Source organism: Struthio camelus, chromosome 12 (genome assembly GCF_040807025.1).
Source record: "Struthio camelus isolate bStrCam1 chromosome 12, bStrCam1.hap1, whole genome shotgun sequence".
NCBI lineage: Eukaryota > Metazoa > Chordata > Aves > Struthioniformes > Struthionidae > Struthio > Struthio camelus.
The window spans coordinates 16,313,258-16,330,280 of record NC_090953.1 but is presented as its reverse complement, the minus strand read 5'-3'; the positions used below and the strand labels follow the sequence as shown (position 1 = coordinate 16,330,280).

Below are 17,023 nucleotides of genomic sequence, written 5' to 3'. Positions count from 1 at the left end.
TTAATTATATAGCTGTTTCAGGAGCTCTGAAATTAATTATATATTTTTAATTAACCAGTCTTATATTAGATTAAAAGGCCATGAATCAAATAGAACAGAGAGGGGGGGAAAATTGATGGTGTGGCTTCCTTAATACAGCCACAAGCTATAATTATGCCATTTCCAAGGCCTAGTAAACACTTGAAAACATGTTATAAAGTGAAACTTCTTTCCAAGGAAAGACAGACACTCTTATGTTTACTCCCGACTAGACAAATAACTTGCAGGCTTTCAGATATAAGACCGTGATCATTGGTCTACCTACATGTACCTACAGCTCTTTTGCTTTTTGTTATACATGAAATAATATTTTGAATTGAAGAAAAACATTTCCTGGGAAATGTGGTAATACAGAAATCGCAGTCTGTGTAGGGTTTATGGCATAAGAGAAAAGTCCGTAACAGAATTATCAGGACCTGCAAGTATTCTCCCAAGAACTGTCAAGAAGCTCAGCTATAGCTGAAATACTAACTGCAATGAATAATCTGTTAATCTATTGGACTCCTTTCCTGAAGGAAAGGAAGGTGGTAAATAGCACGCCAGTATTTTAAAATGACCCAAAGGAGGATGAAGGGAGTTACAGGTTGCTTTAACAGGCCAATTTGGAAAAAGAGTATGCTGAATAGAATGAGTAGGCATTTAACATTCTTTATGTTTTTAAAGAGGGAGATTCACTGTAGCTTTCATAAAAGGAAGTTATGTATCGCAACCGATCAACAGCATACGATGATGGGTAATCTGGTTAATATAGGACACTTAAATTTTCAAAAAATACTTGACAAGAATTCTTAGAAAGAGTTCTCAAAAACACTGTCAAGGCATAAGAGAGGAAGAGGTATTCTCATGGATAACAACTATTTAAAAGATAGGAAAGAAAACAGAATTAAATTGCCAACTTTGAAGTTGTAGAACATCTTGTGGTAGTGAGTGACTCGACAATAGAATTGGAGGTTTGAAAATCAGTGTTGGTAAATGCCAAGTAATGCACACAGAAGAAAAATAGCTAATGATGCACGCATAGTAATTGTCTTCCATACTGGTCAGGAAGTATTTTTTATCATGGTGAATGACTCGCTGAAAACGTCAGCTAAAATCTTGTCAGTTAAAAGGCAAATAGAAGGTTAAGATTTATTAGAAAAGGAATAACGGAACAAAGTTAAACCCCATTATGGAGTTGTACAAATCCACATATGCACATGCTGTGCATATTTATTGACATCCAGTTTCAGAAAGTATATGTAATAGAACTAGAAAAAATACCCAATGTTGTGACCCTTCTCTGTAGGTTTTAAGGAAGGAGACGCTAAATAGACTTAGGGCTGTTCAGATTATGGAAAAGAAATGAGTGAAGGATATAAAGCGAGTTTATAAAACTCTTGTGGAGGGGAGGGAACTTGTTCTTTCTTACAAAACAGATACTAGGTGACACCTAATAAGATTACTAGTCGTTACTAGTCGGAGAATTTCATTCTTATTTGAGCTCACTGTTGCAAGATGTTGTCAGTACAAAAAGTATAAATGGATTCCAAAAAGATGTCAGATAAATTAGAGGAAGAAAGGTCCATCAAATGGTATTTTATTCACAGTGCGGATTTTAACTTCAGGAGGAAGAAACCCTTAAACAACTATTTGTTAGAAACTGTAGGGTATATCAGGGGAAGTCTAATTCTTCACTTGCTCTGCTTCTCTTATTTCTTTCAACGTCTGCTCTTTGTCCTTACCAGGGAAAGGATACAAGGCGACGCAGAGCATTAGTCTGACTATTACAGTATTTGGTGCCTGCTCAGCCCTTGCAGCAGCCTAGGATCAAATGGTAGAAATGCTCTTTAAAGTTCTCCCCCATCACCCAGGGCTGCGAGTTGTCATCTGTGTTCCAACACGTGTTTTCTCATCTTCCAGAAGTGGATGAATTTCACAGATTGAGCAAGCAAACAAAACTGACTGGCATCTTTCAAGTGAGTCAGTTGCTTACAACTGTTTTTTACCCTTGTCTGAAGGGGACTGCCATGCATTTCTGTTAAGTGTTCTCTGTTTCAAATGAACTTTCTTCTTCGCTCTCCCTGACGAACAGAACATGCTAATTTGGGAGTGCAGCCAGCAAAACGTTTGTAGCTCATTTCAGTGTTAGTTTATGGTTCTATAATTCAAGACAGTATATCACTGTTTTTCCATCATGGCAGTTTAGGGTAAACAGAAAGTCTTTGCCGTTTACCCTAACGGTAAAGGGGTAAACAGTCTTTACCCCTGTAAAAGGGGGTAAAGGTAAATATAGTTATTGTATAAATATACATAATAAAGATAAATATAGTTATTGTATAAGACCTAGGGCCACTTTCCGCTATATCAAATGGAAGATAAGAGTACAGAATTTAAGAAAGATATCAGCAAGTTCCTGGTTGAAATTATACATAAACTTTAATTGGAGTCATTGAAGTTAGGGCATATTAAAATGCAAATGTTGACCCTACAGCTACTCAATAAGAAGAATCCCAGAAGAAACTTGATATTGAATTCTCTTTGGCCTGCATGACTTCTCTGGTAATTGGTGATTTATTTATTTACTTATTTCTCCTCCCTTCCCCTCCCTCCTCTCCTTCCCCCAGCATAAGGGAAAAGTCCTTGTTCGGCAACATGAAAACAATAGGGCTTTTCAAAGAAAAAGTTTTCTGGAATTTATTACGAACATTACTTATTCTGTATTAGAAATTCTACCTCAGCTAGTTGTATTTGTTGTTATTATTTCTAATAAGTTTGATTTGGGATGAATATTTAGCTTATAAAGAATAAATCCATAGTGATTAACATTTGGTAATTTATAAGCAACTAGAAACAATGTCTAATGTGGGAAACCTAATGTAACTTCAGTAAGAAATGCCACTGAGCTCATCTAAAATAAATTGTTATACTGCTCTTGTCACAGAAGTAATTGTGGGTGGATTATTTGTGTTGTAGCTGCAGTGTGTCATAGAGGTTGAGGCATCCAAGGTCAGTTCATGCAGACCGGTTTAGGTCTGATAGGATTTATTAGCTGGAGTATAGCACAGCCGAAGACAAACCAGTGAGTTCTGCTAGAGACAGGTCATCTGTGGGATATGTTTAGGACTGATAGAGGCTTGAGGCTGGAAGAGGTCACCAGATTGGGGTTAGGCTTCCAGTTCACGTCAGCAGGGGCTAAAGAGTAAGGGAGAGTGTGGAAGAGCATGCAGAGCTGGATCATGGCTAGCAAAGGCCACGAGCGATGCTTAGGAGTGGAGGTGATGGCAATTCCTGAGTCAGTGTTAATTTTTTGAAGCAGCAGTAGCTGAAAACAGTGGATTTAAGACTGCTTTGGAAAACTGCCAGCCTGGTTTTCGATTATGCAGAGGCTTTTAGGCTGTGGTTAGGGGTCAGGTAAGTAAGGCTGTATCCCATCTTGCTGTAGGGCTGGGTTCACAGAAATCTAGTAGAATGGGTCCATTGCTTGTACAGTCTGGGCCAACTGTTTAAGGTTATATCTAGGCTGAGCTGTGTGCAGAGACCTGCTGTGTAGCTTCCAGGCTTAACCCAATTCTGTGCATCTGCATGGGGTTGCATTGGCGCTAATAAACTTTCCAGAAGTAAGACCACCGTGCAGGGATGCTCCAATTGCCAAATTATTTGTTCTATTCATGTTGGGTTTTCTTGATCTTGTTTATGTTCCCTCTTGCTTTGAGTAACATAAAATTGACTCTGTCCACAGTCTTCTGGCTGAGTGTATTAGCCAGCGTGACTAACGTTCTGTCATATCTGTTTTGATCTCAGTTTCTCATTTCAGAGAGATTACATATGCAGTTTAACATTTGATAGGGCTTTATGTTTTTGAATGTATCAGCTTTGATTACATACGTTAGTGAAGGTAAAATTGCACCTGGAATTGTTACTACAAGGATTTGTTTTCAGACTTCAATTGGAGTTGTAAGATTCACCCTAAAAGCTCCTACAAATAGATGCAAAAGTTATGTTTTTAATACTATTGTAAAGAAAATGGACTTGTCAGAAGAAGCTTATCAAAATAGTACCTAATAAAATACTTAGTACTGTTTTCTCAATGCTTTTTTAGCATTGGCGAGTTTATTACAGGAGTGGTTTTGGAGTGGTTCTTGACTTATTATAAAACATAATATTCCTGCTTTTTATATAGTAGATCATTTGATACATCTGTCCATAAAACCAACGGAACTCAAATTCCTGATGAATAAACCATACACGTTAGTAACTTTTGACTTGCTCTATTTATATTGTGCCTAAGAATGCTCCAGTAGTATCAAAAACCTTCTCATCTTCCTGTGAGCCATGTGAAAATGAGTAGTCTCATACATGCAAGAAAGTAAAAAGTTATCTTAAAAGAAATGCTTTGTTAATAAACTTGTAAGCACCAGTTCTCAAAGTAGCTAACATTGCATGGAATAATATAAGGATGTTATGATAAAGTTACTATAGACTAAATATGAACTTTCAGGGAAGCTATCTGTAAAATACTGGTCCTATATAAAAGGTATAAGCTATAAATAGAGGAACAGATGGTATTTTTGATCTGGTCTATTTAGAGCAGCAGAAGTTCTCTGAAAATATCTTTAGAAGTGAGTGAGAATTAGGGAGAATAACTTGAGTATCGTTCTAAATGCTGCCTGTTAACCAGATGGTGAAGCTGCTGAGGCATGTTATGCTGACTCCTTGCTCTTGAAGCAGTCAGCAGGGGTGAGGGTGCTGCAGAAACACATCTTGCGTAATAACCAATTATCTGACAGTAGTTATTTTCTCTAGTTTGAAAATGCTGCTAGGTTCTTGTTTCTCAGTAGCTGTCAACTATATCATTGCCAGTTTGATCATAAATGACAATTTAAAAGAAATGCCTACATTTCATAAAAATTCTCCCTTCACTATCCATCTCTTTCCCCTTAAAAATATAGGAAACTGAGACTTGAATGAATTCCATGGAAGAGGGTATTTACTGCTTTGCACAATAGAGAAAACACAATTTTTTAGAATCCATGAGCTTGGGAAGATCGTAATTTGACATGATAATTCATTTTTGGTTTTTTTGAAACTTGTATTTTCCTATGATGAATAGCATATACTGACAGTGTTTTATGGAAGAAAAGACGCTCAACTTTCTTGATTTAAAGTTCAAGAGAGCCAAATAATATACCCAGTGCAGCATGAAAAGAAAAATACCTGAAGTTGCTAGTGTAACTCATGAAAGTCTTTTTTTTTTCCTTTCTTTCTTTCTTTCTTTCTTTCTTTCTTCTTTTTTTTATTCTCATCAAGCTTGTAACTAACATTGATGTTTGGGTGTTTAAGCAAGAAGAATGTTGGTTTTATAAGGGATCTATTGAGTTCTTGTTTTCTTAAGCAGCAATAGTCCGGATCACTGTTTATTTTTTCAATTTGAATTGATACTTTATATTCCCTCCAATAAAAGCTGTATGTTTTCTCATTTTCCCATACAGCTGTGGATTTCTGTATGAAGACCAACTTCATGTACAACTAGCTGTCTGTTATATTCAGAAAAACTTGGGAATATACTTAGGTTCCACCTAGTGTACTAACACCAAAAAAATTATTTAGTCACAAAAGTTGGTAGAGAAAATGTTATTTTAACACCTTGGGCTTCTACAAGAGGTGTTTCTAATGGCACTGTGAAGAATCCAGCAATTAAGAAAGGCATTAAATTCAGTTAATTATCTTCCAAACTGACAATTTTTGGGTAAGGTTCTAAGTAATACCTTTAAATGAGTGACTAAGATAAGCATGTCTATTGGTAGTGTAAAATCTACTTCCAGTTGCTGGAGGGAAATGGAAAAAAGTTTCAAAATCTTAACTGTTGAGACTAATTAAGTACATATTCATAAAATAGATGAGAATGAGTTTTTGATTTCAAGTATGTCTGCATTAATTTTTTTCAATGGTTTTCTTCAGTGAGCACTCACTTTGGCATTGCACTGGTTCTTTATTGTATACAGCAGCTGTCTCCCCTCACATGTTTTTAATAACTTTCTATAGACTAAACCACGGGATCAGTAAAATAAAAGGCCTCTTTGTTCATGTACTATATCATTAATTGGGGTTTATACACTTCTGGTTTGGCAAGCAGAAAGTTTGAGCTCCCTGGATGTCAAGAAATTAGAAGTTTACAACAAGAACAACTGACTCACTTGTCCTTTCTGAAGAAGCTGGGAAGCCTGCTCTCATGAAACAGAGATCCAAACAGTTTAAACTCCGTTGGCGTTTCATTGTTAATGTATGTGATGTCTGTTTCAAAGCTGCTTTGGCAGCTTTGTAGTAAGCCAGGTAGTCAGCTTGTCATAGTGTGGTGCATTGCTAAAGAGCGTTCCTGCTATCTAATCTATGTATTAGTAGTTTGGAGGTCAACAAAAATCTCCACTGAAGGATTTTACTTTCTGGCTGGAGGAGAAAGTACTGTTAAAGGTTGGTTATCGAGGCTGGCTCTGCTAAAAATAGCAGGAGAGACAGCAATAATAATAAAGTGAATAACCGGAGCCCGTGCTAGGATAATGCGGGTAACAAACACAATGTTCTGAGGTTTTCTAAAATGCAGCAGACTTTTGTCCCACATTCCAGTAATTTATTTGAAAGGCATGTTCCACTTGAGGATTGCCAAGAACTTCACAAATACTAAGCCTTTTAGCATGTCTAAGGTATGTGCTGTGCCATTTTGAAAACAATTTCGTAGGCAAAAATTACAGCTATGTTTTTTCCAGAAGCTTGTAGTCTTTAACGATACGGTTTTCCTTTGGAAGTTCAGGGAAGCTTCAGGCACTTCAGGTATGAAAGCTATTGTAGTTTTTTTTAGGTTTTTTTTCTTTTTTTTTATCCCAGACCAGTTTGTGAACTAAAAGTAGTTTTGTTTTCAAATCTAAATATTAGACATATGTATTTCTAGGTTGAACTTACTGTATGACACATCTCTAGATTTGTAGCATGTTGTCATCTATGGTAAGTTCTGAAGTCTAGTTGCAAATTATGCTTTTTAGAGATGTAAAAATTACAAAACTTTAAGATAACTGTCAATTAACTTCGTACAGATGGAAGGCAATGTTTCTGCACAATCTAAAGACGAAAGTGGAAACTTAAGACAACAGACCTAAATAATAAAGGTATCACGGTTAAGGAAGGAGACAGTGCTTGAAAAAAAAAAAAAATGCCTATATCCTTTAAGTCAGACATGTTCAAATGGAGTATGCTGCAAGTGAGACAGAATGATTGAGTAGAATTGGAAGGGGGTTTTATTACCCTGAAATGTTGTGCTTGAAAATTAAATAAATAATAATGCTAGAAGACAGGTGAAACACCTAGCTTTGCCCTGAAGTAAAGGGAATATGTTTCAGTGAGATGCAGAGACTGGTAATGGAAGCATTATGGAAGAAGGTCATCAAAATCTTTAGGTGATGAGTAAAAGTTTATGGTACACCAACAGATTTAGGAAAGAACAAGTTATTGAATCTTTCGCTAGCTGGAAAAATCAGGAAGATTAGAAATCCGGAGGCTGCACGTGCTATGCTGTTAAAGACTCTGACAGTTCTCTCATCTGCCTATGCAAAAATGTATGGTCTTGTTATATTGTAGATTTTTGAAAAATGACATAGGTTCATCCATAACTTTTAAAAACGTCATGTCCTCTGGATTTTTGGCTGTATTTCTGCACACTGGCAGTGATGTGTCTTCTTGTTAAATGACCCATACAATATATTTTCCTGTCTTTGTGAAGCTTTGTAAAAGCTTTCAAATCATAAGTGAAGTTGAAATAACTCGGTATATATTCCAGGAGTCCAGGAAGAACTCAAGTAAAGTATTTTGACTGTTCACAGTGACTGTTGGCAAATACTGAAATTACCTAAGCTGCTTAATGTAGACTATTTAAAATCTTAATTTCTTTGGCAAAAATCAATGATCAGAAGTATACTGTACAATGTTACTGTGTATTGTCAATCATTAGCTTGAAACTACACCAGGTAGACTGGAGAGAGCTGGACTGTGAGGTTGCTACATTCGTAGTCTGCTCCTAATTAATGCATCTGAAAAGTCTAGACATCCTAAGTGAGGACAGAACCTTCTACGTTTTACCTGTTAAAACTAAACTTTGCAAAGAGTGTGGGTCAACAGTATTTTTCAGAGGTACAGCTTAAATTTTAGCATATTTTCAGATGTGAACAGGCATGTGGGGGCAGGGAGGGTACCAGATTTCAGGTTTTTCCTACAAGCATGAGACTGCTGGAATAACTAAAAAGTCCAAAGAACTTCTCATAGATGAAACTTGCTTGGTGCTTAGTTCTACTTTTGCGAGAGCTATACTATCTTCCTAATTTCAAAATTTTCAGTAAAGGCCTGCCTTAGATGCCTACCTAGGCTTATGGAAATGGTCAGGCAGTCTTAATAGGAAGGTTTTTAAACATTTACTGAGATTACAATGGAGTTTTTTAATTGCTTAAAGATATACTGAGGTAATTATTTTACTGAAACAGCTAAAGGAAACGTCTCTACTTTTTGCCCTTTAAAACAATGTTTCTGTTAGAGATACTTAGGATCTCAGTCCTGACACTGAACAACTTTCTCTTGCTTGACTATCACCTGTCCATTTGATTTTTAAAAAGGTGGGGGAGAGGCTTGGTTAAATACTTTTTTTTTTTTTTTTTAAGTTTTGAGAAAAGCATAATTGTCAAAGACTGAGTATTGGGGTTTATCGACTTGGTCTGGTCAGAACAAGTTTTATTATCTGTAATTTAGAGTATATTCAAATTCTTAGAAAACAGTAACGTGTTATTGGGTTGGGAACAACCTTTTTAAAACACACTGCAATTTTAAATGACTGGCGATTTTATTTTTTGTTTATTTTATTTTCCCTAGACTCGAGATGATTTTCTTGGGCAAGTGGATATTCCTCTTCATCAGTTACCGGTTTGTGTATATATATGGTTTTTTTAAGCCTGTAAAAAGTAAAAGTGATTCTGTGTGCAACTGCATTACATACTGAACCATACTGATCTAAGTGGTAAATTCTCTGCTCCTTTTTTTTTTTTTTTTTTAGTGCTGGTATTTATTAAAAAATAAAATAAAGCAGTTTACCTTGCATTTAGATACTACTTCCTGCTGATAGAAGAGTTAGGAGTGCTTTTCGCTTCTTCAAGAGGAAAAAATATAAGGTTTGAAATAGTCTTAAAGACAAAAAGAGATTGTAATTATTGTCATATTTCTTAACACACTTTTTTAGAAGTCTTTTAGTTGTTTAAAACAGTTAACCAAACTTACTTCTAATATCCTTTCTCCCATAAACAAATACAGAAAAGTGTAAATAGGGAAACGGAACCAGTATTGCTGTGTACGTTTTTTAGTTTTGTTGTTACAGAATCACAGAATCACAGAATCACAGAATCGTTTAGGTTGGAAGGGACCTCTGGAGATCATCTCGTCCAACCTCCCTGCTCAAGCAGGGTCACCTAGAGCATATTGCCCAGGATCACATCCAGACGGGTTTTGAATATCTCCAGCGAAGGAGACTCCACCACCCCTCTGGGCAACCTGTTCCAATGCTCTGTCACCCTCACAGTGAAGAAGTTTTTTCTCAGGTTCAGATGGAACTTCCTGTGGTTCAGTTTCTGCCCATTGCCTCTTGTCCTGTTGCTGGGCACCACGGAGAAGAGGCTGGCCTCATCCTCTTGACACTCCCCCTTCAGATACTTGTACACGTTGATGAGATCCCCTCTCAATCTTCTCTTCTCCAGGCTGAACAGGCCCAGCTCTTGCAGTCTTTCTTCATAGGAGAGATGCTCCAGCCCTCTAATCATCTTGGTAGCCCTCCGCTGGACTCTCTCCAGGAGTGCCATGTCTCTCTTGTACTGGGGAGCCCAGAACTGGACACAGTACTCCAGGTGAGGCCTCACCAGGGCTGAATAGAGGGGCAGGATCACCTCCCTCGACCTGCTGGCAACACTCTGCCTAATGCACCCTAGGATCCCATTGGCCTTCTTGGCCACAAGGGCACACTGCTGGCTCATGTTTAACTTGTTGTCCACCAGCACTCCCAGGTCCTTCTCGGCAGAGCTACTTTCCAATAGGTCAGTCCCCAGCCTGTACTGGTGCATGGGATTATTCCTGCCTAGGTGCAGGACCTTGCACTTGCCTTTGTTGAACTTCATGAGGTTCCTCTCCGCCCACCTCTCCAGCCTGTCCAGGTCCCTCTGAATGGCAGCACAGTCTTCTGGTGTGTCAGCCACTCCCCCCAGTTTAGTATCATCAGCAAACTTGCTGAGGGTGCACTCTGTGCCTTCCTCCAGGTCATTGATGAATATATTGAACAAGACTGGGCCCAGGACTGACCCCTGGGGGACACCACTAGCCACAGGCCTCCAACTTGACTCTGCGCCATTCACCACAACCCTCTGAGCTCGGCCATCCAGCCAGTTCTCAAGCCACCTCACTGTCCACTCATCTAGCCCACACTTCCTGAGCTTACCTAGGAGGATGTGATGGGAGACAGTGTCAAAAGCCTTGCTGAAGTCCAGAAAGACAACATCCACTGCTCTGCCCTCATCTACCCAGCCAGTCATTCTGTCATAGAAGGCTATCAGATTGGTCAAGCATGATTTCCCTTTGGTGAATCCATGCTGACTACTCCTGATCACCTTCTTGTCCTCCAGATGCTTAGTGATGACCTCCAGGATGAGCTGTTCCATCACCTTTCCCGGGATGGAGGTGAGGCTGACAGGCCTGTAGTTTCCTGGCTCCTCCTTCTTGCCCTTTTTGAAGACTGGCGTGACATTGGCTTTCTTCCAGTCCTCAGGCACCTCTCCTGATCTCCAGGACCTTTCAAAGATGATGGAGAGAGGCCTAGCGATAACATCCGCCAGCTCCCTCAGCACTCGTGGGTGCATCCCATCGGGGCCCATGGATTTGTGGATGTCAAGTTTGGACAAAAGATCTCTAACCCGATCCTCCTCAACCAAGGGAGAGTCTTCCTTTCTCCAGCCTTCCTCTCTTGTCTCCAAGGTCTGGAATTCGTCAGGACTGGCCTTAGCAGTGAAGACAGAAGCAAAGAAGGCATTCAATAACTCTGCCTTCTCTGTATCCTTTGTCACCAGGGCACCCGCCCCTTTCAGCAGCGGGCCCACGTTTTCCCTAGTCTTCCTTTTGCTATTGATGTATTTGAAGAAGGCCTTCTTGTTGTCCTTGACATCCCTTGCCAGATTTAATTCCAACTGGGCCTTAGCCTTCCTTGTCGCATCCCTGCACGCTCTGACAACGTCCCTGTATTCCTCCCAAGTGGCCTGTCCCCTTTTCCACATTCTGTACACTTCCTTCTTCTGCTGGAGTTTGGCCAGGAGTTCCTTGCTCATCCATGCAGGTCTCCTGCCCGCTTTGCTGAACTTCTTCCTCAGAGGGATGCACTGATCCTGAGCCTGGAGGAAGTGACGCTTGAATATTAACCAGCTCTCTTGGACCCCTCTTCCTTCTAGGGCCCTACCCCAGGAGATTCCCCTAAGTAGGTCCCCGAAGAGGCCAAAGTCAGCTCTCCTGAAGTCCAGCGTTGCAATCCTACTCATTGCCCTGCTCCCTCCTCGCAGGATCCTGAACTCCACCATCTCATGGTCACTGCAGCCAAGGCTGCCCCCAACCTTCACATCTCCAACTAGACCTTCTTTGTTCGTTAGTACAAGGTCTAGCATTGCACCTCTCCTCGTTGGCGTCTCCACCACCTGGGTCAAGAAATTATCATCAATGCTCTGCAGGAACCTCTTTGACTGTTTGTGCCTAGCTGTGCTGTCTTCCCAACAGATGTCAGGGTGGTTGAAGTCTCCCATGAGAACCAGGGCCTGTGATCGTGAGGCTTCTTCCAGCTGTCTGTAGAAGGCCTCATCGACGACTTCCTCCTGATCAGGTGGCCTGTAGTAAACCCCCACAACAGTGTCACCCATGTTACCCTGCCCTTTAATCCTTACCCATAGGCTCTCAACTTGCTCTTCATCCACCCCGAGGCAGAGCTCCATACATTCTAGTTGCTCCCTCACATAAAGAGCAACTCCACCCCCTCGCCTTCCTGGCCTGTCTTTCCTAAAAAGCACATAGCCATCCATGACAGCATCCCAGTCATGTGAACTATCCCACCATGTCTCTGTCACTGCAATGAGATCATGGCCCTGCGACCGCACACAGATCTCTAACTCTTCCTGCTTATTCCCCATGCTGCGTGCATTGGTATACAGGCATTTGAGAGAGCCAGTCAAGCACACAGGCTTCCCAGAAGAGGTGCAAGAGGATCCTCCATAGCCATGTTGCATGCTGTCTCCCCTGGTTGTATGCACCCGCTGGAGGCATCCTGACTTGAACGGTGTTTTACTGACTCCCCTGCCACTATACCACTCCCCTTCCCCCATCTTGTACTCATTCTGCGAGGCATGATGTTAGTTTTTAAAGGAAGGTCACCAAGAACATTAAAATAAGTAAGTTTTTTTTCTTTTCTTCTGAGCTCTCAAAACATTAGAGAATACTAACAGGTGTAGCAGCAGCTATTTTAAAGATCAGAAAACTACTATGGCAAAACCTTTCCAAGAGCAGTTGTTCTGCTGTTTCATTCTGAGAAGATCTGTGCTAGGAATAGTGATGGCATGTTTTACGTTTCCTGCTGTAACTGGGGTGTGAGCTGTCCCACTAGCGCCTCTTCCTTGGTCAGGTTGGTTGGAAAGACTGGTGGAAATGCCCCTCGTGGCATAGCCAGCTTTGGTCCATGTCTCATTTCGCTTCGTTATGCAAACACAAACTGTTCATAACTAAAAAGAGCTGGTAATCAGGAATATGTGAAAAGGATAAATAATCTGTAAGGTAAGATAGTTAACAAATATTTGTCCAGTCTTTCCAAAAACAAAATATATTAGTCCAAGACTAATCTGGCACTGAATCTAAGGCAACTTTATCCTAGCCTTTATCTTCAGAGTTCTAAATATATCTTACAAATGTAGAACCTAATTTTGCAGGTACTTCAGTCTGACACGTTCGTTACTGCTATGGGACTGAAGATCTGCATTTTATTTCATTGAAGGCTGAATGTTTCAACTGGAGTGTAATATTTCTAAATTGTATTGATAAGAACTTACTCTGAAAAGCCTGAAATAAAGGAGTGCATTTTTCTTTCTGAAATTCAGTGCAGTGCAGTAAAATTTAGTTGGCTTAATTTTCTGTTTCATGATGTCTTAGAGTTTATCATAAAAGGCCTAACAGTTCCAAATAAAATTGCAGACTAATTTAATAAGTTAGACTCCCCTCAGATACTGTTTTTTTTTTCTTTTTAATCAAAAATCTTGACACAGAACAGATATGTTTTGAAAATAATATTATGGAATTAGCTCAGCCATCAAAGGATAACGTTTCCTGTAACGTTTTCTAAATTAAAAGGCCTAAAAATATATCAAATGCGATTTTTTCCTCATATTATACACTGCTTTCTGAATCGTTAAAGTGTATTAATTAAGAAGGGTTCTGAATTTACAAACAGCTGAAAAAGAAAAATCTATTTTGACATAAAACTGTCAATCAAGATTTACAAATGTTTCTAAACATACAGTATTGTAAAAATTAAATATTTTTGTAAGACTTGCAGAACAGATATCAGGTGCAATAATTACATATATAAGCCAGTAAACTAAATATCTTTTTTTTAAAAAAAAAAAGATCCTTCATGTATATTTAAAGAATTCTTTTGCCACGTTTCTGTATTTGCATCTGGGATATATATTTATAAATGATGTCTGTTTACTGCTGTGTTTCTTTTTGTCGTTCAGCTTCACTTCTGTGCATAAGAGCACAGAGCCATACCTGTTCTCAGAAGGAATTCCTTGCTTTTCTGGGATTTTTGGCCCTAAAGCTAGAAACAAGTTTTTATATCTGTTCTATATAAATATATTTGAAAAATACTGAGGGAGGAAAGAGTTATGGTAAAATTTTGTAAACATGAAAACTGAGAAACTGTTTCTTGATTACAGGCTAAGCAGTCTTCATTTTCTGCGCTTTAGAAACTGTAATGTATAGAATGAAAAGTAATTTTTTTTCCTTGGACGTAGGAGTTAGCTTTATTACTAAACTTAAAGCTGGTATCTTATTGTTATTATTGTGCAGAAACCTATAATTTAAAAAAGTTCTATAGACTTCAAAGAAAACTGATTTCAAATAAAACTGATTTAAAATCTCTAATTTTTTTGATGCAAATGTTTGGTAGTACAGTCTTCTCTTAAGGGGGAAATTTTTTTTTTAAAAACTATCTTATTCCAGACAGAAAATCCCAGTATGGAGAGACCATATACATTTAAGGATTTTGTTCTTCATCCAAGAAGGTTAGTAAATACCATGTAAAAATTCTGTCTTTCATATCTACATTTTTTGTCTATATTTTCATATTTTCATCAAAGGAGTTTAAGTATCAGTGGAGTAAGATATCAGTGGTTCTGTTAAAGTCAGCATTTGTTTAAATACTTCAAGATTATTTATTAAGAGTAAGCAATTTTTTTTCCAACCAAAACATAATCATATAACCATCTGAACAGTTTACTGTTCAACTCAATAGTGAAATTAGTGACCCATGTTATGGCGTACTTCATTTATCCCTTTTCAACTTAAAATTGTATCCTGCCTTCCTATCTTTTGCTTGCCGGTTTCACATAAGCAGTTTCATGGGACCTTAATTATAAATATAACAAAACTTAAATTTAAAAGCTGTTTCTATTTAAGAAGGTCTGTATTACGGAAATGAGGAATTTTAAATGACATGTAATACTTTCACACTGATATTAGTGTTTTATTTCCAGTTTTAAAACATAGATTCTTAACTTAAAATCTGAGTGATACTATACTAGCATTTTTTTTTATTTAGAAACAAGGTACAGAAAATTCATGTCAACTGTTTTCAGGGATTATATTCCAATTTGGAAAAAACAACGGAAGATACAGGGTCTGTAGATCTCTCTCAGCCAGAGAGTAGAAAGAGTATTTTAAAGTATATTATGTTTCTTGGTTTCTGATTTTTGTCAGATAAAGGGTATTAACAGATTTAATGACTGTCAAGGTTTTTTTTTCTTTTTCCTTGAATTCAACGTTTCCTATCCTATAAATGACCAAAAAAATACATATGTATTTATCCTTACATATGTTACCTTCAACTGTTGTTCATGTTAGAAAAGGATCTGATCTCTTCTTACACATGAATTTAGCAGTACTTTGCAGTAAGAGCTACTGCCACAGTTTCAGGCACTGTTCTGCAGTTGAAACTTTCTACCAGCTTCTAAGAATCTTCTAGATTCTTTAGTGTTATTAATACGTGTTCTTGAATTCTGCTTGCGTTTGCATTTACTCTCACTGGAACATTAAGACTAATGGTATTACCTTCTTAATAACTCGGCACCGGTAAGAAATCTTAGCATTTTTAATACATAGAAATGAATTGCTTTAAATATTGGCAAGTAAGGTAGTAGGCTATTTCCTTTTTTTAAAAAGGAATGCAGATTTTTCTAAATTATAATTGATGTGTTCATAGTCCAATATGAAACGTTTTTCTGGATATCAGATAATCTTATTCACTCTTTGCATATGAAAAAAGGCAAAGCAGTGGACCTTAATTTTTTTTGGTCTGTTAGGTTTGGGGTTTTTCTTTGTTTTGTTTTAAGGTGATTAGATACATATTCGGTTAATTCAGCAGAGAGATTTTCAGTGACCTGGCATTGACTATGACTATCAGTAAGGAAAAGAAAATAAGACAGATGAGATAATTTGGCAGATTTCTTTACCAAGCAAAATATTAAATAAAATTGCTATGGGAAAATCTTATTTTCAGGCTTCTAGCGACGCATTAAGCTAAATTCTGAGAGGCAGAAGTTACAGCAGGTAAGCTTGCTGTAACAGGGTTTTTCGAAAAGTAGTTCTGCAGGGGAAAAATAATGCTTAATAGGTTGTCTGCACACAAATTCTTCTTATAATTGTACAGATCAAGTTGTCTCTGTTCTTATTTTCTTTATTCTGTGTTGTTACGCATTGGATACTAGGGAATCTGTAAGGAGAGCCAAATGGAAAGAAAGGTTTCCCGATAAGTAATATCAGTGGTGTATCTGAAAGTCTAAAAACTCAATGCAACTACAGAATTTCATTAATTAAAACTGTCAAAAGTCAAGGTTAAATGTTGAGAAACTTGAGAATAATCCTCCAGCCATGCTTTTTCAGCTATGCTATTTCCCAGTACCAATTTAAAAAAAAAAAAAAGGTTTTACAAATAAACTCCATTCTTTAACACTTAACATACAGTTCATTGAGGAAATATGGACTTCTCATGAGCTGATTACATATATAAGTCCTTAGATATTTTTCAAATTGTTATTGCTATCTATTTTAGTTGTGTTGTAGATCTTTTCCTAAGCTAAGTAGCATTGTTAATAATGATTGGATTTTGTTGTGATAACAGGAAGAAAAGGTTTATTCTGATATCATGCTTTAGAGGATTTACCGCTGTTTATTAGTACAACTAAGCAGGATTCCTAATTAAGCAACTGAGTCTTTAGGTCAGTTTTTCATGTATTAAAAAATTTCAATGTTATTTTGAAGCCACTTGATCTTGAAAACATAAAGCCCAAGGTCTCACAATATATTTAAATTCTGTTATTTGTTAGCTTGTAATACCTTCTGTAAATATTTCAGGTGGACACTAAGTTATATATTTCTAGAAAGAATTGCTGGTTTAGCTAAAAACAATCGGGTATCTTTCACATGTTTACGATAACTACATTTTGTTTTCTCTTCTGCAGCCATAAATCAAGAGTTAAAGGACACCTTAGATTAAAAATGACTTACTTACCTAAGAACAACGGATCTGAAGAAGAAACCACAGAACAGGCTGAAGAATTGGAGGTGGGAAAAGATGTATTTATTGCTGAGAAACCTAGGAAATACTTGGTGTTCAACTATTAAGGGTTGTTAA

At 37.8% G+C, this 17,023-nt stretch overlaps 1 protein-coding gene across 4 annotated transcripts in view; it reads left to right on the top strand.

Annotated features, from left to right (window-relative positions):
- The window catches only part of NEDD4 (NEDD4 E3 ubiquitin protein ligase), a 71,261-nt gene that overhangs the window by 31,091 nt on the left and 23,147 nt on the right, over window positions 1–17,023 (top strand). For all 4 annotated transcript variants that reach the window (XR_011143636.1, XR_011143637.1, XM_068957901.1 and 1 more), the window contains 3 exons: window positions 8,923–8,973; window positions 14,335–14,396; window positions 16,851–16,953. Coding sequence is in view for 2 of the 4 variants with exons in the window: in XM_068957901.1 (XP_068814002.1) it covers window positions 8,923–8,973; window positions 14,335–14,396; window positions 16,851–16,953 (216 nt within the window). In the remaining 2 variants the exon portion in view is untranslated. The remainder of the gene's footprint in view (window positions 1–8,922; window positions 8,974–14,334; window positions 14,397–16,850; window positions 16,954–17,023) is intronic.